Consider the following 23,607-nt stretch of genomic DNA (forward strand, 5'->3'; position numbering starts at 1 on the left):
GTATGCAAAATGGGGGCGCCTGGTGCCTCGTTTCTGACCTTCCAGGCGGAAAACTTCTTCCAGACCTTGTCGTACAAGGCGTTCGTCGACCTCTTCCGGCCATCCAAGAGGGTGGCGACCACTCTTGCCGACAGCCCCTTTTCTGCTAGCCTGTCCCGCTCAGAAGCCACGCCGCTAAGGACAGCCTTTCTGGATGAGGATGCAACACTCTCCCTTGGGTGAGTAAATCGCGTGTGGGTGGTATCATCCATGGGTCTGCTAAACTTAGCTCCTTCAACCGGGAGAACCAAGATCTCTTGGGCCAGAATGGCGCGATCAGAATAACTTTGGCTTGAGACAACTGGATCTTCTGTACCACCTTCGGCAGTAGTCTGAATGGAGGGAAGGCATAAAGGAGGTCTCCTTCCCACTGCTGGGCTAGCGCATCTATACCCACGCTTTTGGGGTCCTTCTGCAGGCAGAAGTACCTCTCCCGCTTTGTGTTCTGGCCGTTGGCAAAGAGATCCATAGAGGGGGAGCCCCACCTGGCGCATATCTGATCGAACGCTGACTGGCTGAGGCACCATTCTGTCTGGATGACCTCTCTTCGGCTCAGCTGATCCGCCAACTGGTTCAGGTCCCCTTTCAGATGTACTGCCGTGATGAACTCCAGGTTTTCCTCCGCCCAGCTCAGGAGGGATCCGGCCAACTCCATCAGCCTTGGGGACCTTGTGCCTCCCTGCCTGTTCAAATATGCCACTGCTGTGGTATTGTCGGAGAGAATCTAGACACCTCTCCCCCTTATCTTTTCCTGAAAGGTCGTAAGTGCCTTGAAAACTGCCAACAGCTCCCTGTAATTCGACGACTTGCTGGAGTCTACTGCACCCCACGTGCCCTGGGCCAGGCCGTCTTCCATATGGGCGCCCCAACCAGTCATGCTTGCATCCGTGGTGATCCGCACTGGGCTGGCCAGCCTCCAACTTCTTCCTTGTTCCAAGGTGAGGATGCTTCCCCACCACCTTAGCGATTCCCTCACTTCGTGCGTGATGCGGATCCTGGAACTCAGACCCGCTCGGCTGCCGTCCCAGTGGGAAAGGGTGTAATTTTGCAGAACCCTGGAGTGAAGTTGCGCCCATTGCACCCCTGGTATTGCCGCTGTCATCCTCCCGATTATCCTCATCGCGGTCCTGACCGTGCAGGTCGACATCCTCCGGAGGGCCCTTGTGTCCTGCCGCAGGTTGAGGGCTTTTTCTGATGTCAGGTACGAGCGGGCATGTGCGGAGTCCAGGACGTACCCCAAGTACGTAATCCTCCTGGAGGGGGTTAGCTGTGACTTCTCTTTGTTGATAAGCCACCCCAAACTTTCCAGAAAAAATATCGTACGTTCGATGTGGGATCTCAGGCCTCCTTCTGTGTCCGCAAATAAAAGCAGGTCGTCCAAATAGGGGATGATGTTTATCCCTTCCAGTCTCAAGACTCTTAAAGGCTCCGCTAGAATCTTGGTAAATATCCTCGGGGCTGACGACAGGCCGAAGGGGAGTGTGTTGAACTGAAATAGCACAGGACCCTTTTCGCCTTCCAGCGCAAACCTCAGGAATCTCCTGGATTCTTCTCTTATCGGGACATGCAGGTATGCGTCTTGCAGATCTATCGAGGCCATAAACACCCCAGGTGATAGGAGTTCCTTCACCGTGTATATGGATTCCATACGGAACTTGCTGGGCCTCACGAACTCGTTCACCTTCCGCAGATTCATTATCATCCTGTAAGTACCTGACGGTTTTTTCCTTAGAAAGAAATGGGAGAAGAATCCACTTCCCCTTTCCTCTTCTCTCAACTGGCAGATTACGTTCTGACTGAGCATATTCTGTAGGAGGTAAACCAATGCATCTGCCATGGCCCTGTCCTTTGGCAGGGGTGTTGCAAAGAACCTCTGAGGGGGGGCCCTTGTGAACTCTATTCTGTACCCCCTGTGAATGGCCTCCAGAATGTAGGTGTTCTGGGTTATCCTTAGCCATTGTGCGTGGAAGCGCCCCAGCCTCGCTCCCACCTGGCCTCTCCAGTCACTTCGGCTGGGTTTTGGGTCTATTCTGGCTTGGGTTGAAGAGGAACCCTCCCCTGCCTCTCGGCTCGTTCCTGCCTCTTCTCGCGCCCCAGCCTGGGCGCTGGGTTTGGAACCTAGCTTCCCTCGATGTGTATCGCCTGGATGGGCGAAACCCCTTCCGTCCAACCTGCCTGCTGGGGACCGGGAAGCTCTTTTTCCTGTCGGCCAACCTTACCAGGACTGAATTCAGCTCGGGGCCAAAAAGGAGTTTTCCTTCAAACGGCAGGCCACAGAGTTTAGACTTGGAGGCCAGGTCCCCCTGCCAAGATTTCAGCCAGATAGCCCTCCTCGCCGTGTTTATGAGCGCTGTAGATCTAGCAGAGAGTCTGATGGTCTCTGCTGATGCGTCCGCGATGAAGGCTACCGCTTTCTCCAGCACTGGAAGCGATTTCAGAATCTCTTCCCCCGGGGTGCCTTGTTCCAGATGCGAACGGAGCTGCCCCAACCACACATCCAGGGTTCTGGACACGCAGGTCGTCGCCACTGCAGGTTTGAAATTCACTGCGGACGCTTCCCATGCCCTCTTCAGGAACGCCTCCGCTTTCCGATCCATCGGGTCCTTTAGGGACCCACCGTCTTCAAAGGACAGGTCCGTTTCCTTCGAGATCCTCGAGAGAGGGGCGTCTGGCTTCGGGCAAGTCTCCCAAACCGAGGCATCTTCCTCCTTAAAGGGGAAACGTCTCTTGAGGTTCTTGGGAAGAAAAGCCTTCTTCTCCGGCTCTTCCCATTCTCTCCTGATCGTGGACCATAGGGCAGGGTGCACTGGGAATGTACGGCTGCTTTTTGCCTGTAGCCCTGCGTACAGTTGGTCGTGGAGAGAGAGGTCCTGCTGTTCCTCCTCCAGATCCAGGGTCTCGTAGATCACCTTTAACAGGTCCTCCGTGTCTTCCACCTGAAAAAGGAACCTGTCTGCCTTTGGGCCCTGAGCCTCAATCTCACCCTCCTCCGAATCTGAGGTGTCCGACTGTTCGGCCTCTTCCCAGTCCCTTACAGTCGCTACCTTGTCCAGCTTCCTCTTTTTTCCCCCCTTGGGTGCTGCCTGAAGTGCCCGGTTGGGGCTCATCCTGGGCCGGCCCCGGCTTCTGTTCCCTGAAGCTTTGAAATGTCTTGGACATCTCTTGCGTCATATTCTGTAGGAAGTCTTTAAAAAGAGATCCAGACTCCTTCTTGATGAGCTTGTCTATACACCCCTGGCAGAGCTGCTTCCTCCAGGAGCTCGCCAGTTTCTTCCTACAAGTGGCACACTTCTTTTTCTGCTCACAAGGAGCTTCTTTCTCCCCTCTATCCTCCTCCTGTGGGCCCATCTGGGGACAAGGAGATACACGCGTTCATGCGTTTGTGAAGGTAACGCCTCCCCCCCCCCCTGTGCCACTGTGAAAGTTCCAGCCGTGGGCCTGGGGGGGGAGAGGGGGGCTGTGTGTGCATGGGGGTACCCAATTATCCCGGGGGGGAGGGGGGGGAAATAAAGAAGAGTGGCCAAACAAAGGCCCTTACCTTACTGCAGGCCTCCCCCACTCCTGACAGATCTGCCTCCATGCTGCCGCAGACTCTGCCTTGGTGCGGCGGTTTTTCAGGGGCTGGTGGGCTCCGCCCCCCCCTCGCCGACCTCCCTCTCACGGCCGCCGGTGGAGAAGCGGCCATGGCACGGGTTCCTTCCACGGTCCGCCACCCATTTCCAAGATGGCGGCGGCCATTCCATGCTCCTGCGCCGGAAGTGACGTCACCCGGCGCCCGGAAGTGACGCGATCGCAGCGTCCAGACCTTCCGCAGCCGCGCCTCCTGGCCATGCTGCCGGGATCCAGGAGCAGGTAAGACTTACCTGAAACCCCCGCAGGGAAAGGCACCAATGCCTCGGTCGGCGGAGCGGGCTCTACCCCCCTGGAGAGCCCCGCTGGGACCATCTGGGGCCGACGCCCCCACCCTACAAAGGGCACTCCAGGATGAATCTGGCTAAAAGGTCCCCCCCTCACAAGGCCCCTGCCTCGCTTGGAGGAAGGGGGGGCCTCAGCCAGGGACCCTCTGCACTCCGCCAGAGAGCCCAGACTAAAAATAAAAAACGGGCGTAGCTCCTTCCTGGCCAGAGGAAACACTAAAACTGGGGGCCAATGGGAGAGAGGACGCCTATAAAGGGAAAAAAAAGGTGGAGCGGGTGTTTCCTGGGAGGAGCCCTATCTCTCAAGTGAGCTGTCCTAGAAGATGACTAGGGAAAAAAAAAAGAAAAGAAAGGGCACACAGACCTAATGCATTAAAAGTTGCATTTAGTATTTAAAAACAGTATTTCTGATTTTAATGCTGCAACCTGAGTCAGCTTGAAGAAGGGAGAGGGAGGAGGGAGAAAAAGGGAAGTACCTTGCTATCAGACTACAGAGCTTTGTGTTTCTATTGATGTACAGGTTATCAGGTATACCTAAATACACTACCAAATATCAATCAATGCAGTATGAGGAACTATAGGCTCTATTAAAAATGTCGGAAAACCTGATCCCAAAATTTTCAAGAAGATAGAAATCCTTTCAAGACAACATAGCTTACGATATCCCCCCTACCAATAACTGGGAAGCTCATAAGTTCACTATCCGAGGCAAATTGGTACAAGTGGCCTCTACAGCCAAATGCCTTATGCAGGCCATAGATGGGGAGAAAAACGGCAGATTTTCGGCCGATTAACGAACTATCGGTCGGTCTAAAAAACTTACCTGACCACCAATTATTACGAAAATCGGCCGATTAATGAGTAACCTATAACGGGAAATGATGTCATTTTGTGGCCTTTGTGATCCTTTTTCGGAAAACGATCGTTCGTTTTTGACCATCAATGAGGATAAAGTCGGGCGTTTTTCGAAAATTTTCCAACATCACCGATAATCTGAAAGTCCAAAATACACGAAAAACGGCCGACAAAATCGTCCACTAACGATAAGATAATCGGCCGGTTTTATTTTCGGACGAAAAATCGGCCGTTTTTCTCCCCATCTATGGCCTGCATTAGAGAATCCACTAAACATGAACAGCAACTGATGCAACCTATGAGGAAACAGAGGGGGTGCTCTAAATACACAGAGTCTGCACGCACAGCTTTAAAAGTTAAAGTAGAACTCCCCTCTCTCAATCAACAGTCTATTTTTATTAGTGCATTAGTAAATAGGAAAGTATATTATATTAGTGCAGGAGTCTTCAGGAGGGGGTTTTCTCAGCTAAGGCAGATGGATTGCAGATTCCAGGAAGTAAATTAATATGCCCTTTCTTAAGATGCCAACAGCCAGAAATGCTGGGGGGGGGGGGGGGGGGGTTTCAAAGTGATTTATCAACAAAGTAAAGCATGGACACATGGACGGATGGGGGAGTTTGCCTTAAATATTAACCTCTACCCATCCGGCCCATGTCGACAAACGGCTGGATGGGAGCGCTGCTGATGCGGGTGGATGTTTCTAAACGTCCCCCCGCATCCATTGCCTATGCGCACTCCCTGGGAGCGCGGTACTGCAATTGGTGCCTGCTTTGTCCTGAGGACACAGGGAAACACAGATCGCTGTACGGTCCTGATTCATGTGATCACTGATTGGCCAACTACCTCCAAAAGGGTTCAACCATCAAAGCAACATATTACTTTGCTTTATTGATGAAGTTGAGGCAAAACATCAAGGAAAAGCATCAAAGAATGCTCTCCAAAAGGTATCGTCCAGCTGCATGACAACATGTCACACACTACAGGTGAAACAATGGAAAAACTGACCTTATTAGGTTTGCCCAATCCACACTATTTGAACGACCTGGCTCCTTCTGACTATCATCTGTTCCTCAATCTCAAAAAACACCTAAATGGGACAACAATTTGTGAATGTTCCGGAGGCAACTAATGTTGCAAAGTAGTGGTTACACGAGCAGTCGGAAAACTTTTATTTGCAGGGACTTATGAAGCTGCAGGACAGATGTCGCAACTGCATTGCCTTCCTGGGGGAATATGTAGAATAGTGTTGCAGTTACAGCTTCCTAGCTCAATTTTGTCTAGGTAAGGCTCAATACTTGTCATCACCCCCTCGTATCAACTACTATCCATGCGTTTTTGATGCCGAAAAAAAAACAAACACACTGGACTGCATGTGGTGTAAACTGACCCTAAAACTATTTATTCTTGTCATTCCAAAACCAAGCAAAGACCATGGAGACTGTACTAATTATTACCCCATCCCATTAATTGTCAACCTCAAAATTGTGACAAAAAAATTCTGCCATCAAAAATCAATTCCTTTCTATCTCAATACATTCATCTTGACCAAGATGTCCTTTGCTCCTCACAGACTAGCACGTATTCAAATGAGATGGGGCTATTGATATTATTTTGGCAATATATTCAGATTTGAATGCAAGGGAACCCATAAAAGGCGTGATTCTCTCATTTAACCTTCAAAAAGCTTTTTTATCTATATCACAGGATTACCCTTTTTACATTCTAGAGCACATGTCAAAACGCAAGGTCCATGGGCCAAACCCAACTCCTCCAGGTCATTTCATGTGGTCTTTTCACCTCTGCCCCCACCTTGTATCAGCAGAGAGGACAACAGAACTCCTCCTACAGATCCTGGGCTTCTGTGTAGCCACGGCACCCCCTCGTCTCTGCTTCCCCTAGTCTTAGCATTCAGCAGACTCTGGCAGCTGATTTCAGCACGCCTTTGGTCCTCCTACAGACCCTGCACTTTCTGCTTTCCAGCTCTGCCCTCAGCAAAAGGTAAGGCAGGTGCACTGTGATGTAGGGAAGGGTGGGGGACTCGACTTCTGATGGTGGGGGTGGGGCTCTTGACATCTAGTCAGATACAAATGGCCCTTTGAGGATAAACAATGCTGAAGTGCAACAATTATGCTGTAGTAGCCTGCAGTGAAATGGAGTTTGACACCCCTGCCGTAGAGAGATAAAGGTTTTACTCAAAATTTATATCAATCTTACAGACTTTATATCGAGACTCCATAGCATCCCTAACAGTAGAGGGCTAGAAATCCAAGTGCTTTAACATACATAGGATGTAGTCTTCAAGGCTTGTTCCCAATTTTATTTATATTAGCTCTAGAACCCCCAGTGATAAAGAGGAGGGAAACAAATCAGACATTAATGGCATTTTATGTGGGGGACAGAACACAAATACGCCTTGTGTGCAGACAACATCTTAATGCTAATCTCATTTTCTACCATCGCAATCCCAAATCTAGTTTCTTATACCAATTCTTTGATTTTGCATCTCAAAGTAAACCAGAAATCAAAAGCTTTAAATATCTCCCCTTGACAGTCAAATCCTTCATAATGTGAACAAAAACTTTTTTACCAGTGGGAGTTGGAGGCCCTTCCTTGCATATCATCTCCTTTACACTTAGAGTAAGTATTGGCAGCAGACTTTAGAAAAGAGGGATATGCCCACGAGACAAGTGTCATCATTGCAATCAGCTATGTGACCAGTGGGAGCAATCTATGATTCACTCTGTCAGGAGGGACATCGGTAAACCTTTCCTCAGAGTCCCAGAAGGGTTTGGCAGATGAGGGGTGCTGTATGTTCTGTTTTGCTAGTTAACAGGGCAGAGGTAGTATTCTACTGGCATTTACCAAGCTGTTGTCCCTAGCCAGGACAGTAGCCATACATCTGTGAAAAGCTGTAAAAGGTGCACACCTCTGCTGGGGTCACGTGAGTACACATTGTGTTTAGTGATTTGTTAATTAAAAGTTTTAGGTGCACTTATGGTGCACTTTCCTCTCAGACTGGTTATTCATTAATGTGGCTACCAGCCAAAGTCAGACCTACAATTTTATGTCCAATTTTGTATTTTTCCCTAAGGCAATGGGATAGATTAGGTGAAGCCCACAAATTTAAATCCCCACATAGTCCTTTAGCCCCTATATTTAACATTCCAGCTTTCACCATGGGTCTCACTCCAAAGACTGTATATGGCAAACTAGAAAGTTTCATGCTTATAGTGGACATGTGCAATGACCAAGGTATTTTCTCAGTGCAATCCTTACATGAAAAATTCCAACTACTTGACATAGAATTCTATCGCTATACTTAGATAGTATAAAATGTCATTCAGATTTTCAAATATTCACATCAAAAGGAATAGCTATGCAAGAACCTCAACAAGATTACTGGTCATATTTCTAAGATTTATACTTTGCCAAATCCACTGAACTATCTTACATCATTAAATCAGAACAAGATCTGGACAAAGAAATGCACCTTAATGATTGATATAGGCTGGCACTTTGTATATCCAAGTCTTATGCAAATACCTCAATTATTGAAGCAACTATAAGTGATGTTAAGATATACATATGGTTCCCACAAGATTGGTTTTCTGTTTCAGAAGCCACCCCAAAATTGCTTTAGAATGTCTGGACAGGAAGGCACGGCATATTTCATGGACATGTCCAAAAGTTAAAAGATATTGGATTTGTAAATACAACTTCCCACGCACCCTCAAATAAATCAATCTACAAAAAATTCCCCTACAGGCATTACTAAACCAACCAGTAGAGGGGGCCCTGATCAGACTAGGACAGCTGATCTTGCTTACATTTACAGCTGCAAAAATAACTTGCCAGATCTTGGCAGTCTGAATTTATCCCATTTGAACTGGCTAAATGTTAAACTTTCATAATTAAATACTTGAAAAACTCTCAGCTATCTTGAACAATAATGTAAAGCCATATGAAAAATTTGGGACCCCTGGATTAACTAGGTTTCTGAAGTAGTAAGTTTCGGGCTTTGAACCCACAGGATGGATCAGTAGTAGTCTCTTATGTTCTCTCTTATACAATTATCTGTCTCGCCTCTTTCCACCCCCTTCTTTCTACACATATCAGTGATGTGGATTCGTCCAATGACTTTGATGTGACCAAAACACAATGTTGACCATGGGGCATGCTGCAATGGTTTCTATTATGCTGTACTTTAATTTGCTTTATTTGAATTTCTCCCATGGGTGTTGTGCTCCCTCTACCATGTTGGGAGATGGAGCCCCACCAAGGAGAGGGGGTGCATGCATGACTGAATGTATAAGGACAGGGATTACATATACGGTGAATAAAAAGTCTACACACCCCTGTAAAAATGCTAGATTTTTGAGATGTAAAAAATTCAGACCAAGATAAATCCCTTCTGAACTTCTTCCACCTTTAATGTGGCCTATAATCTGTGCAATTAAATTTTAAAAATTTTTTTTTTATAAGGGTGGAAAAAAATAAACTTACAATAATGTGGTTGCATATATATGCACACCCTTAAACAAATACTTTTGTTGAAGCACCTTTTGATTTTATGACAGAATTCAGGTTTTTTGGGGTAGAAGTCTATCAGCATGGCACATTGTTCCTTGGGAATCTTTGCTCACACTTCCTTGCAAAAGTGCTCCAAATGTTTCGAGGACATTCAGGTGCACAGCCCTCTTCAGGTCACAGATATTCACTTGAATTCAGGTCTGGGTTTTGGGCTAGGCCATTCCAATTCTTTGATTTTCCTTTGGTGTAGCAATTCTTTTGGCGATTTAGAGGTATGCTTTGGGTTGATGTTGTGCTGAAAGGTGAAAAGCTCCATCTTCAGCATTTTAGCAGAGGGCTAAAGGTTTCATGCCAAAATTCACTGATATTTAGAACCTTTTATAGGTTCCAGCACTTTGACTAACACCCCAGTTACGGCTGAAGAATAGCACCAAAGCATAATGCTGCCACCACCATTCTTCAGTTTTGCACCAAACATACTTTTGGAATTACTATAAAAATGCACTTTCAATTCTTCTGCTACTTATTGGATATTACTGGAACATTTACAGGACAGAAGTGGAAAAGAAAACAGAATGGAGTTTTTAAATTGCTTTAGAAAGCATATTATACAGTGCTCAGCATAAAGGAGTACACCCCAACAGATATGTCAGAAAACCTTTAGTTTCCTTTCAGAATCAACATTTTCTATGGGACACTAAACTAAAATATACTGCCACAAATGCAAGCCATTGATTGCAAACAAATGGTATTTGATCACCTGTCCGGTTTTTATTTTTTGTGATTTAATAAAAAAAAAAAAGACCAACAATTTTGAGAAAAAAATATTTTTGACTTTTTGCTATTAAACATGTCCAATAAAAAAAAATCAAATTTCATCATAAATTTAGGCCAAAATGTATTCTGCTACATGTCTTTGCTAAAAGTTATAGTGCTTACAAATGGCGGTATATATACTTTTTTTTTACTAGTTATGGTGGCGATCAGCACTCTGTCACTGGGGGGGGCGGTAACGGACTTGGGGTTACTGACATCCCCAGTGACACCAATACAGAGGTCAGTGCACTAACACTGTACTAAATGGCACTGGGCAGGAAGAGATTAACATCTGGGGCAATCAAAGGGTTAACTGTGTGCTCGGTGATTGACAGCAGAGGCCGGCTCTGCAAAATCACATATATACACACACGTGATTGTGCGCACCCGTGCCGCTATGTAGCAGTATTTCTGCTATAGGGCGGACAGGAAGTGGTTAAAGAAAACCCCTTCCCATTTCATGCCGTCAGCAATGGCACCACATGGAAGAGAAATGTCACAAGGCCAGAGAAAGAAAATAATTTATTTACACAAGAAAGGGGAAGGCTACAAGATCAGCTAAGCTTTACTTATCAGTCAGAATACTGTAGCAAAAGTGGTACAAAAATTTTACAAAGATGGAACTGCAATCATCTCACAGAGTTGTCCAGGCCATCCACGGAAGTTAACACCTCGCCAGGAGTGTCTTCTGATGAGAAGGGTTGAAGAAATTCGACATGTAAGTTTACTACAGTTGGCTAAAGAGGTAGAAAGCCAAATGGGGGTGATTGTTTCCCGTGTACAATACGGCATACACTGAATAGTAATGGGATGCATGGGTGTTGTCTACAAAGGAAGCCTCTCCTAATTTCCTCTCCCAGAATTTGGGGCCCATGCTGAAAAAGAAGACTACTGGGACTCTGTACGCTGGAGTGATGAGACCAAGAAAAAATTTATTTGCGACGCCATACAACTTTGAAGCCATCAGTTCCAAATGTGAGGAGTGTAAAGAAAATTGCATGGTACCTACAGTGAAACATGGTGGTGGCAGTGTCCTTCTGTGGGGCTGCCTGAGTGCTGATGGTGTCAGGTAGCTGCATTTCATCAACTTTATCAAATTCACAGATGTACTGCTCTATATTGAAAGAGAAGAACCTACCATCACTCTGTGTCCTTGGTCATTGGCACTTTTCCTAGAGGACAATGAAACTAAACACAGATCTAAGGCCACTGTTGCATTTCTGAAGAACAGGGTAAAAGTGATTCAGTGGCCAAGTATGTCTCCTGCCTGAACCCAATCGAACACCTATGAGGAATTCTGAAGAGACAAGGCGAGCATCACTCTGCATCCTGCATCCAGGCTCTAAGAGAGGTTGGTCTTGAAGAATGGAAAAAGAAAGATGTTGCAATATGTCGCCAACTTGTTCATTCCATGCCTAGAAGACTTGGTGCTGTTCTTACAAATCATGGAGGTCATACAAAATACTAGATGTAGTAGTTTTTGTTGCGGGGTGTATTAATTTTTGCATCAACTAAATAGAGAAAAACTGAAGAATATTTTGTAAATCGAAGTTATCTTAACCTTACTTTCATGTAACAAGCTAAACTAATGTTCTATAAATCTCAGTTTTGTCAATTTTGGAAAGTGTTCATTGAGATATTGATTAAAATCTTACATTTCAAAAGGGGTGTCCTCATTTATGCTGAGCACTGTATAAGCCCTTGCCTGCCCATGTGGTCTTCTATACTTTGGCCATACCATGGAGACACTATGCAGCTGCTTCAGCAAGCGCCAAAGGTTGATAGAAAATCAACAGTTTAGATCATAGTGTCACTTATTTTGCACTCAAATTAAATGAAAGTTTGAGGGTGCTTGCCATAAAGTTCATTGCGTCTATCTGCCTGCGGCAGAAAGATTTCATAGATTGCGTAATCAGAACTATTGGATTTACATGCCTAAACCCCAAACTTCCTTGAGTCTTAAAGATGGACTCCAAGTATTCATTTTATTGCATAGTTACATTGGTCCAGCTTTTTCTCAATGACTGCAAGGAGTTCTCCAACTGGATGAGGTGGAGAGACAGGGTACTGACATCACAATCCACACCTTGTTAAATCAGAGAATGCTTTGCAGTCATTGAGAAAAATTAAAGGCATTAAGTGAATGGCACCCATGCCTCAGCACAGAACCCAGTAGACAGTAGCAACACTGTAGTAGTGGCAACACTACACTGATTTTCCAATTCCACAGCAGTCCCACGGAGGGTATGGCATATGCATAGTTACATCGGGCCAAGCCATTAGGAGTACTCATTGTGATGGGCGAGCAGCAGCTCTTGGCAGAGCGAAACAATCTTGCGTCACTTCCTATTTTGGGGAGTGAACGCACCTGCGCCCCCTGCTGCCCCCCCCCCACCCATCGGTCTAGAGAAAGAAGTGAGAACACCGCACCGAATAAAAGCACCACTACATTTTACACACCCATACGTTAGATTAGCACATTTAACCCTTTGATTGCCCCCATTAACCCTTTGATCACTCGTCAACCAACCAGTGCCATTAGTAGAATCAGTATATAGAATTTTTCACTGATCACTGCATTCCTGCCACTAGCGACATCAAATAACGTCAGGGCTAGTTAGCACCCCACCCAGCCAGGGTCAGCTAGCGTTAGATTGCCCACACGCTATTGCGGTCATGCTATAGGTCGCTGATCACCACCATTACTAGTTTAGTGTTTGTACGGATCAAAATATTGATCACGTACAAAACTATACTAGTTTCCCAAAAACGCAGAATTAGCAGGATCAGCCCCATTCGCTGCCAGCACTAGCGCTTAGCCCCTCCGCTGTTTTTCATGGAAGATTTGTACCAATTGATTGTGGGCCAAGGTAATTGATAAGCACAACAATACATGGCCATCCACCCAAATTCAGCTCTTTCCAGACAATTCGCATGGAAACCTATCACGGTTATTGAATTTAAAACTCTTTAGGGCCTAACCCTCAACATGGGCATTACAGAAAAGAATGAATTGTGGTCATGTTGAGCCACAGAGCCAATTCATCGTATGCCCATGTTCTCTGCTGTTACATATATGCCCAACATGGACGAGCAGTTCTGGTGCCGTTTTTTTCAGCTGGCCGTCAGCTTTCATGTAAAAGCAATCCTAGTGGCCAATTAGCTGCCCCCCCCCCCCCCCCGCTGCTTTCCACAGTTTTCCTTGGGCTCTCCTGTCCCACAGTGGAAACCGAGAATGCAGCTGACAGTTTCACTGGCTGACCATAGAGCTGTTCAGAGACCAGAGTGGCTCCATCATCTCTATAGTCTAAGAGACTGGAAGCGGCGAGCATTTCATCACTTCAGTTTTGCAGCTTATAAACAGCGCCATCTGATCGCACTGATCTTGGTGAGATTAGATAATGTAAGGGCAGAGGAGATATTTAGAGTCTGACAGACCCCAGATTTCTCAAAAAAGAATATATGACAATGCCCATTGAAGTTATAGGGAATTTTTGCATTCCCTGTGATAGCATTAAAAGTGATAAAAAAAAAAAGGGACAGTGTAAAAGTAATTTTAAAAAAAATCAAAAGAACTATTTTTTTTTTTTTTAATATAAAAAGAGTCACCTATTGACAATATAAATGTATGTACAGGTGTACTTCCGTTTACAAATTTAATGCGTTCTCCAGGACGTTTCCTATTGCGAAAAATTTGTAAACCGAAATGCAGTTTCCCATAGGAATGCTTTTAAAATCAATTAATCCGTTCCAGAGGTCAGAAAAAAGTAAAAAAAAAGTTTTATCTGTTCAAAACTCTTTATAAAGTGAACTTTAAAAGGCATAAATACTGTACAGGGACATGATAAAAAAATCTGATTGAAAAGGGACGATGTGGTAAGAGACCCAGGAGGGACCCCACTGCTGACATAGAAACATAAAAAAGCCAGATTGGAGTTTGCCAAAACTTGCCTGAGGAAGCCAAAATCTTTTTGGAAGAATGTGCTGGACAGATGAAAGAAAATTACAGCTTTTTGGTAAAGCCCATCATTCTACTGTTTTCAGAAAAAGCAATGAGGCCTTTAAAGACGAGAATACATTCCCTACAGTCAAACATGGTGGAGGTTCATTGATGTTTTGGGGTTGCTTTACTGCTTCAGGCACTGGATGTCTTGACCGTGTGCATGGCATTATGAAATCTGGGGTGCAATGTAGAGCCCAGTGTCAGAAAACTGAATCTTCATCAGAGGTCATGGGTCTTACAGCAGGACAATGACCCAAAGCACACGTCAAAAAAAGGACCCAGAAATGGTTTCAAAGTGCAGGAGAGTACTGAACTGGCTAGCAATGAGCCCAGATCTCAATCTCATAGAGCACCTGTGGAGAGATCTCAATAAAGCAGTTGGGAAAAGGAACCCTTCCAATCTGAGAGACCTGGAGCAGTTGGCGAAAGAAGAGTAGTCCAAAATTCCAGTAGAGAGGTGTAAAACGCATTGATGGTTACAGAAAGTGATTGATTTCAGTTACTTTTTCCAAGTGGTGTGCTACCAAATATTAAATTGAGTGTGTCAATATTTTGTCCTCTCCATTATTGGGGCTTTGAGTGGAATGTGTCAGATTTGTCTTTGTTTCTTCAGTTTGTGTCATACCAATACAAACAAAATAAAACATGAGAATGCCTAACATTTGTAATTGCAACAATTTTCTGAGTGAAGTGGTGCATTATCTGACAGAAATGCAGGGATGCCAATAATTTTGGCCATTACTTTTTCTTGTAACTGTCAGCTTTTGCCATTTTAGTTTCATTTTTAGCTATAGACAGTATGTATAATATTGCTGTTTAGAAAAACTTTCATCTTTACCCATAACAACTTGATAAAAAATAATGTTCTTGAGCAAGGAACATACATTCCACAAAAATATGCTACCAAAAGAAGTGTGAGCTGTAAATTGCCTCCAGCATTGTTCCCATTTCTTCTTGCCATAGGCTGCCATTTTGTTGAAGCTCAGAGCCCCTGAACAGCAGTAACACCCCAGTCACATTGTGTGCGAATTGGCATATGATTTGCATTCCAGGCAACTTGCAAATCGTATGCCAAGTCGCACCCTATTGTCTGCTATTAGGGCGGTCATATCAGAGCAGTTCTGATTTGGTTAGAGCCGCACCAATTTCTAAAGTAGTGCATGCACTACTTTTGTTGCGATTTGCATAGACATCTGTGTCAGATGTCTTGCAAATCGCAACTGAAATCGGCAGGTCATCCGATTTTTAAATCGTGCAACTTCACTGTAAATCGCACGATTTCAAAATCGGCTTTGATGTGACCTGGGGCTAAATCATAAAGCGGAACTACGGTTACATTCCTAGGATGTCAGGATTGCCAACTGTCACATTTGCTTTTGTTCTCAGCCAAATTGTCAAACCATCAAATGTCGGGTGTCATAACTGATCACATGTGCAACACCATGGCAGTTGCAGATCAAACAGAAGCAGCTTCCTTGGCTGTAAAGGATAAGAGGGTTTAATTCCGCTTTAAGGCTATCGACAGATCAGCCTCTGCAAATTCAGCAGTGCCTAAAGATGGAGAGCAACGAAGCATTTGCAGAGCAAGGTGAGACAGTGTATTACTGGATTTTAAACAGTATAGACACATTTTTATTGTTTCACATAGTTATACCTGCAAAAGGGGTCAACCTGAACTAATCTAGCAGGACTTAATTTTCTAAATAAAGTTCCAACTTAGAGTATCATATTCACGTTTAATCATTATTTTTTACATTTCTTAAATTATTTCCTTGTTTCCATGCCTCGGCAAACGTAATATTCCTGCTATACCATGTACTTGTTATCACTTTCCTCAGTGCCAGTCCCACTGCATTCCTATTAAAAAGGACCACACTCGGAAGAAGAGCAGTGTGGTCACTGTTATGGCTGTGCTGGAAGTTAGCCTGCTCTCCCAAATGAATGATCCCATCTCCCATTTCTTGCACAACCAGCCACTGAGGTGGTCAATGTGCTGCTATTTCTCCTCCCCTAGCTCTTATGCAGCTGAGAACAGGGGGTATGTGATCACTTATGAAAACGGTGTTTTTATAATACACATATTTTTTATTTTTTTTTTAACACTAACTTAATTTTTAATGCCCCAGGTCTGGGCGCCCTTGTTTCTTTTTTTTTTTTTTTTTTTTTAATTCCTCATTGCTAGGACTCACTCACAAGGGAAGCCCAGGGGTGATAGAAGCAGGCACGCTTAGAGCTGTGAACATGCAGCGGAAAAAACGAAACCATCTACCAGGTGGTACTGAGGCAAATGTGGCACATTCAATAAATGGGTCAACATCACATTACACGCAGTTGGAGCACAGTGGTCAGCAGTTTGAGGGTTAAAACAAAGTGGAGAGGCAACACATCACCTCCTGGAGAAGTGATCCATTGTGAATCGCTTTTCAGAGGGACAGCAATGATAGCTGCACGTTTGAACAAGTTCATACTGTTGTAGGATACCCTTTTACCACTAAGAGCTACTCCATTGTTTCTTCCCTCATGTTTGAGTAAACTGGACTTTTAAATAAACTGCTTACCCTTTTATATATACACACATACTACAGTGCGTTCTACCTTCATTTCCTGTTTTTATGCATGTAGCACAGGTCGGTCCACTGCGCCTAAAAACAAGGAAAGTCTTCCAACTCCCTTTCTATCAGGGCAGACCATCCAGACAACACAACCAATCATCAGCCCTTGCTCACTTTTGGCTGTCCCCTTAGGCTCCCACAACAACATTTGATTGAATAGGTGAATTCCACGTTAATACTAGAGAAATTAACATACCAACACCACATGCCACCAAGAAATTCATTACCATTTGGCAAACCTGGTTTGAAACCCCAGAGTTAGCTAATCATGAAAAGACTTCTTCAGACATGACTATATCACTTCTCAGGGGTGTGGAAATGTTTGAAAAACTACTTGTCCAGGGGCAAAGCCTCATGACAAACTACATGTCCTGATAGCAATTTTTTTAACCAAAAAAAGGGCTTTATGGCGACTTAAAGTGTTACTAAACCCACAACAGTAAAATCAGTTTGTATATGCAGTAAAGCATGCTTGTTATACTGTGGAACCTAAGGGGTTAATCCTCTGCATTGTATAAAAAGGCTGTCTGATCCTTTCTTCTCTGTACCCAGGGTGGATAAAAATCAATGATTTTTAAAAAAAAACAAACAAAAAAAAAAAAAAACGGATTTTATTTAAATTGAATTTTTTTTATTTAAAATCGGATTTTTGTAAATAAAATGCTTTTTGAGGAAAATATATTACCATCCAAAGGTTATTCCATCATGAAAGATTAGTTTTTTAATTATGTAGAATAAGGCTGTGTATGTTTAATTTTTTTGGTTAATCCATTCACAATGTCATGCTCTTCCAGAGGTTTTTGTAAGATTATTGGGCAGTTTCTCTGCCTACAAGATATTATCACAGATGCTTGGTTTACTTTTGCAGTTCTCAAAACTGAATTTGACTCAGCGGAGATCACATGCCTCTTCTTCACAGCAAAAATGTTATAACATGAACAGAGTTAAGAAAAAGACCTTCATCCTAACTTCTACAAACCTATGAATACAGAATCAACCCTTTCAGTGCTAAGTTTCAAGAAGTTCAGTGAATAGAAACAATATTTTTCTGATTGTTTGGAGTGGAATAGATCTGCACAAGAAGAAAGTGAAACTAAGTGTGAGGAGGAAGGGGCTGACAGTCTAAGTTTCTTAAAATATATATATTTTGTTTAGCCAAATTAGTTAAACATGGATGTTTGTTTCAGCAAATAACATATGCTGGAATGTTATTGTTTCAGTTGAATAAATCTATTTAAATTATTAAGGTAATGATTATTTTTCTTCCTAAGTACAACAGAAAAGTTGTCCAAATATGAATGATTAACCTATTAAACTGGGGATAAAAAAACTAATATGAAAAGTTATTCTAAAAATCGTCATCTACTTGCATATTAAAGTTATACCAGCAAGAATTAGTCTATGTAGAAAACTATGATTTAAATCAAGCCTTACTGACTAGTGATTTAAATCAGTTTGATTTAAATCAAATCCACCCTGTCTGTACCTTTCCTTTTTCAAGCGACCACCACTTATCTCCAGTCTGAACCGTAGGCATGCATATGCTCAGTTTGGTGTATAATGCTAGAGAGTTTTTCTTTTCTTGGGAAGAGTGCATGTGATCAGCACAGGGCCAATCAGCACTGTCCAGACAGAGGTCAGGAGATTTGCATCCTCCTAGAGTAGAAAGAAAACTCCTACAAGCTTTAGCTAGTGTTGGGCTGGACACAGATAGAAGACACAAGACTGCTCTAACTGCTGATGAGAAAAGGTATTTAGAAGTTTAGATTTACTAAAATAATTACACTTCCATGTTCTGTGTACTGTGGGACACCAGATATAGTGGATGCAGGGTCCTGGGTTTAGTAATACTTTAAATGTTTAATATATTTAACATTGCGCCGTATATCTCCTCCCTGCTTGTTTCCAGCAAAGCACCCGGAAACTAGCAGGGAGGGGAGAGACCTTGCAGTGTAATGAGCACCAAATGGCTAAGCATCAGGTAAGGGGAGTGTCCGGCTTATCCTTTATCCCTTTTGCTGCGAGAGCCGTTTTTACGCTTTTTTGCACACGTTTAAAAAAATCATTTAAGGCATGAAGGATTACACAAAACCCTCAAACATTATATATTTTCTGAAATCAGACACCCTACAGCATAAAATAGTGGTAGTTTCAATTTTTTATGTCACACAATATTATCGCAAAGGTCTAGGAAACCTAAAATGTCAGTACAAAATACACTTAAGTTAATATCAGGGCACACAAGCAACAAATTATCCAATTTTTTTTATAAAGTATAAAAGACGAGGTTTCACCGAGTAAACAGATATCCAACATGTCAAACCTTAAATTTGCGAGCACTTGTGAAATGGCAACAAACTTTAGTACCCTATATTTTCTATAGATGACACTTTTAAAGCCACTTATAGGTCATCAGTTTAGCGTTACGGAGGTGGTCTGGTACTAGAATTATTGCTCTGTTGTGTGCAGCGATATGTAATGTGTATCGAAATCGTTGTTTTCATATGTGCCCCATCGGTTTTACATTTGTATGTGTGTACATATGTGGAGGTGGGGGGGGGGGTGAGGGTCCGGTGTTATATGCGTGGGTATAACTAATTTAAATATAAAAACATTTTTTTTTAAACAACTTTTTTTTATCACATAGGGGACAAAAAGTCCCCTATGTGATGATTTTTTGGTGACAAGTTCTGTTTTTAGAGACATCCAGGGTCTAAAAGACCCCCCAATGTCTCCCTGTAGTCCACTGGATGTAATGCAGTACACATCACACCGCATTAGATTCTATCCTGGCCTCGATGGCTTGGAATCTGTTAACGGGGACCTGGAAGTGACGTCACATCACTTCCGGGCCAGGACAAGAGGGGGAGTGGAGGTGTCCGGTCTCCTCCCTTGCCCTATACATCGCTGGCAGCCACTGACTGCTCCCGGACCCGCAGATGGGCAAGCAGAGCCTGGGGAGACAGCAGGCAGGGGCGGAGGATGGCAACATAGTGGGCTGTGTGGAAGCAATCAGGATGCAGAGCTGCCGCCCGAATGGTTCCACCTGACAGGTGAGCCCTGCTGCTTAACCGCAGCAGGGCTAAAAGGTAAAGGGGGGGAAACTACCTGCCAGACGCCCAGAACTACAAGTCCCGTGCGTTGGGCGATATGAATTTAATATCTCTGCTTCTATTTTGACACCTACCACAAGCAAGCCTGCCACATGATGTTTATTTCCCCCCCCCCTTTTTTTTTGTTGTTACTGGTTTTGTGAATTGTGCACACATAATGTAGATTGTATACAAGTGTTGTAACTCCTGATAAGAATTAACTCTGGAAAGATTCTACCAAATGTAACATGGCCATTGAATGTGCATATACAGGAAAAAGTTTAATAAAAAATTATTTGATTAAAAAAGTCATTATCAGTCCTTAAACCCAACTCCAAGCAGATAAATTATTCCTTGTAATGGGGCTGTGGCTTTACTGCAAGGGTTAATAGTTTGTTTTGACAAAGGAAAAGGAGAAGTCTTTTTACTTTCTGGATCCTCCACTCCCGCATTATTCGGTGGTGGACTGTCCCTTGGCATCTTCATATCCAAAGCAGGGCTTTGGACCCCACTTTGGTCTCTATGACATCTGGGCTCTAGACCGCTATAGAGCGGAGGTGTAGAAGCTGCAGGGACTGATCTAGCTGCAAGGATGAGTGGAAGATCGGGTAAGAAAATCTCCTTTTATTGTTGCTCTAGACATAAACGAGCAATCAACCCTTGCAGTGTGGCACAACCCCACTGCAAGGGTTATTTGTTAATTTTCCGGGAGCTGAACTTCAACTGGATGTTTAAACAGCACTCAATATAAAACAACCACATGTTAAAGTGGTTGTAAAGCATTACATATACCCAGTGTAGTGCCTGGTCTCGTCTGTGTGTGAGACACAGATGAAACAAATCCTCCTACATAAGTTGTACTTGTTTACGTGCAGGATTCTCTTCTCTCGCCAGTCAAAATGCAAAATTTATAAAGCAAGTCTGGGCTTTCAGAAAGCAGGTGTGGGAGGTTGAAGTTACACTTAATGAGGAGAGCTAAGAGCTGACGGGAAGAAAGGGACACACCTTCCTTCACACAGTGTACAGAAACAGAGCTGAGGCTATCAATTACAGGCTGTGTGCTAAAGCTCCCACCCATCACCTTTTTACCCTTTGGTGTTAGGAAACCTACCATTTATGAAGCAGATATAGGAATAATGCAGCAGACAGAATGGACACTCAGTGTCTCGAATTGAGACAAGTACACACCATAGCAGGATAACCTTTGCTCAGAATTCACATCTGAGATTTACAACCACTTTAATTTTGTACAAAAAAAATATCCATGTTACTCCCATAATTGCTACTTTTTTAATTGGAAAATGTAACATTTATCCAAAAATATACCAAACGTCGTTTGTACTTCCAGAAATTTTTATTTTTAGCGCAGAGGGATTGTATTTTTATGTAACTATAAACTAAAATGAAGTTAGCAGCGTGTCAATGACTGTGCTACTAAAACACCCATACCACCACAGGGAAAGAAAATTTACTGTAAATTTTCAGAAATTACTTGATGTCAGAAGACAAACCGGTAATGTGACCCCAACAGTGGATTTTGTATCTAGCATCCAAAGCCAAGAAATAATAAACACTACACCTAGCTTAAAAACAAAAGAGACACGTCAGCTAGAAGCACTGGACTATGACCAACTGCAAATCTAGCAGCTCCTGCTACGAACAATATAGGGGTTGTGATATGCCAAGGCTTTATTAGTGTTTCGATACACAAGTGAAATGCCAAGTACACCAAAAGGAAAATTCTTGCTAGCCTGAGGGTTTCACATTAACATGACAACTTTGTCACATTCAGTAAATTACACCATCAGCTAAAAGAAATATCATGGCCACACAATGCAGAATGTACCTCACAAACGTCACAGAATTCTGAAAAAAACCTCTAAATAATTTTTCAGAAGAAAAAAAAGTCACATTCCTTAGTTCACTATCTGAAATATTTCCTGAAAAGCAATTGTGTCCAGATGCGTTTTATCTGTACAAGTTAGCCTTAAACTGTTTCAAATTGGAGAAATGGCATCACTAGCCCAGAAAAAATTCTATTTTGCTAGAATATTTCCCATTTTCCAAAATTTGAGAAAAGACATTGAATGATCACTGGGACTCTGAAAAATCAGGCCAGCAAAGTACTGTGAATATATGTTCTTGAGTTCTGCAAGTATCAAAATGCCTTGATGGTTGGATGTTTGTGAGGAGGGAGTCTCTAGGCAGGCTACACTTGCATGCAGGCCACCCTTGGCAATACCGATATGTGAAACTGAGCCTACATGATGGGGGAAAAAAAAAAAACCTGTACCTGGCCAGCCCTTTCATTAAATTGGATTTCAGTCAGGCTGGGAAGGAAGGAGGTAGATGATGTTTGAATCCTCCAGCCAGGAAATGAGATTCTGGCTCTGAGATTGAGGCCCTGACTTGCTGTAGCTTCTATTGCAGGAAAATCAGAGCACGCAAACTCAGTACAGAAGAGGAGCCTGTAGATCCGTGCAAGACTGAAGGTAAGACCGGAGGATCAACCGCCTATCCGCTGCACCTGTGAATGAGGCCTAAGTGTACAATATAGCACTTGCCCAGTTTAGTCTGCTTTAGAAGTCAGCTTACCCAAATAAAAAAAAAAAAAAAAAAAAATAGAGCTAAACTCCAGGCAGAAATAAACAAATGAATACATCTGTTTCCAGTATATCTTTTTTTTAACCACTTACCCTCCAGAGGATTTCTGAACAGGCCATTTTTTTGTAATACAACGCTGCGTTACTTTAACTGACAATTGTGTAGTCATGCAACACTGTACATAAATTAAATTTATGTCCTTTTTTCCCCCACAAATAGAGCTGTCTTTCGGTGGTATTTGATCACCTGTGAGTTTTTATTTTTTGTGCTATAAACAAAATGAGTGACAATTTTGAAAGAACAAAAAAAATTAAATTTTTTACTTTTTGCTATAAAACATATCCAGTAAAATAAGAAAAAAAAATCTAATTTCTTCATAAATTTAGGCCAAAATGTATTGTGCTACATGTCTTTACTAAAAAAATCCCAGGACATGTAAATTAATTGGTTTAAGTAAAAAGTTATCTACATCTACAAATGGCGAGATATATAGATTATATAATGGCGGCAATCAGCGACCTATAGCGGGACTGCGGCAGACATTCTGACACTGTGGGCGAACTGACTAAATGCCACTGACACCAATACAGTGATCAGTGCCAATAAAAAGCACCGACACTGTACTAATGACACCGGGCAAGAAGTGGTTAACATCTGGACGAAAGGGTTAACTGTGTGCCGTTTTACTAAGGCCTCTTTCACATGGCCGGTTGTTCTGCTGCTTGTAAATGCAGGTTTTATTTTAAAATTCCAACACTCCTGGCACAGAGATCACTTGCGTTTGTACACTGCGTTTAGGTGCGGCTGCGTTAGCTGTGGTAGTAAATTCTTGCCTTTTCTAAAGCAACTGTTTACTTATTTTTTCTTTGTACTGTGATTAACTGCATTTATGTACAGATAGCTGCGGCACATCGCTCCTGGACGCAGCCAACCTTATTTTTCCTAAACGCATAAAACCGTGTTATGAAAACACTGCTCACAGTGTGTAAATGGAGCCATAGGGATGCATTGTCTGTATTTAGCTGCGGTATGCAAGTTCCTCTAACCGCAGCTAAAAGCTGAAATCTAACCGCCCATGTGAAAGGGGCCTAAGTGTGCGGTGTGTGTTATACTTGGGAAACATACTGCTGTGTATTTCT

The 23,607-nt window shown here is 43.3% G+C and overlaps 2 protein-coding genes across 2 annotated transcripts in view; both read right to left on the reverse strand.

The window, feature by feature from the left end:
• RLF (RLF zinc finger) overlaps positions 1 to 23,607 on the reverse strand; it is a 102,621-nt gene that overhangs the window by 71,426 nt on the left and 7,588 nt on the right. The window lies entirely within an intron of this gene.
• LOC149432446 (lamina-associated polypeptide 2-like) lies at positions 2,009 to 3,146 on the reverse strand. Its single transcript, XM_089665157.1, has one exon. The coding sequence runs from the start codon at positions 3,144 to 3,146 to the stop codon at positions 2,043 to 2,045; it is 1,104 nt and encodes a 367-aa protein (XP_089521283.1). The 3' UTR covers positions 2,009 to 2,042.

Source organism: Staurois parvus, unplaced genomic scaffold (assembly GCF_062004578.1).
Source record: "Staurois parvus isolate SC_StPar_1 unplaced genomic scaffold, SC_StPar_1.0 ptg002140l, whole genome shotgun sequence".
NCBI classification, from domain to species: domain Eukaryota; kingdom Metazoa; phylum Chordata; class Amphibia; order Anura; family Ranidae; genus Staurois; species Staurois parvus.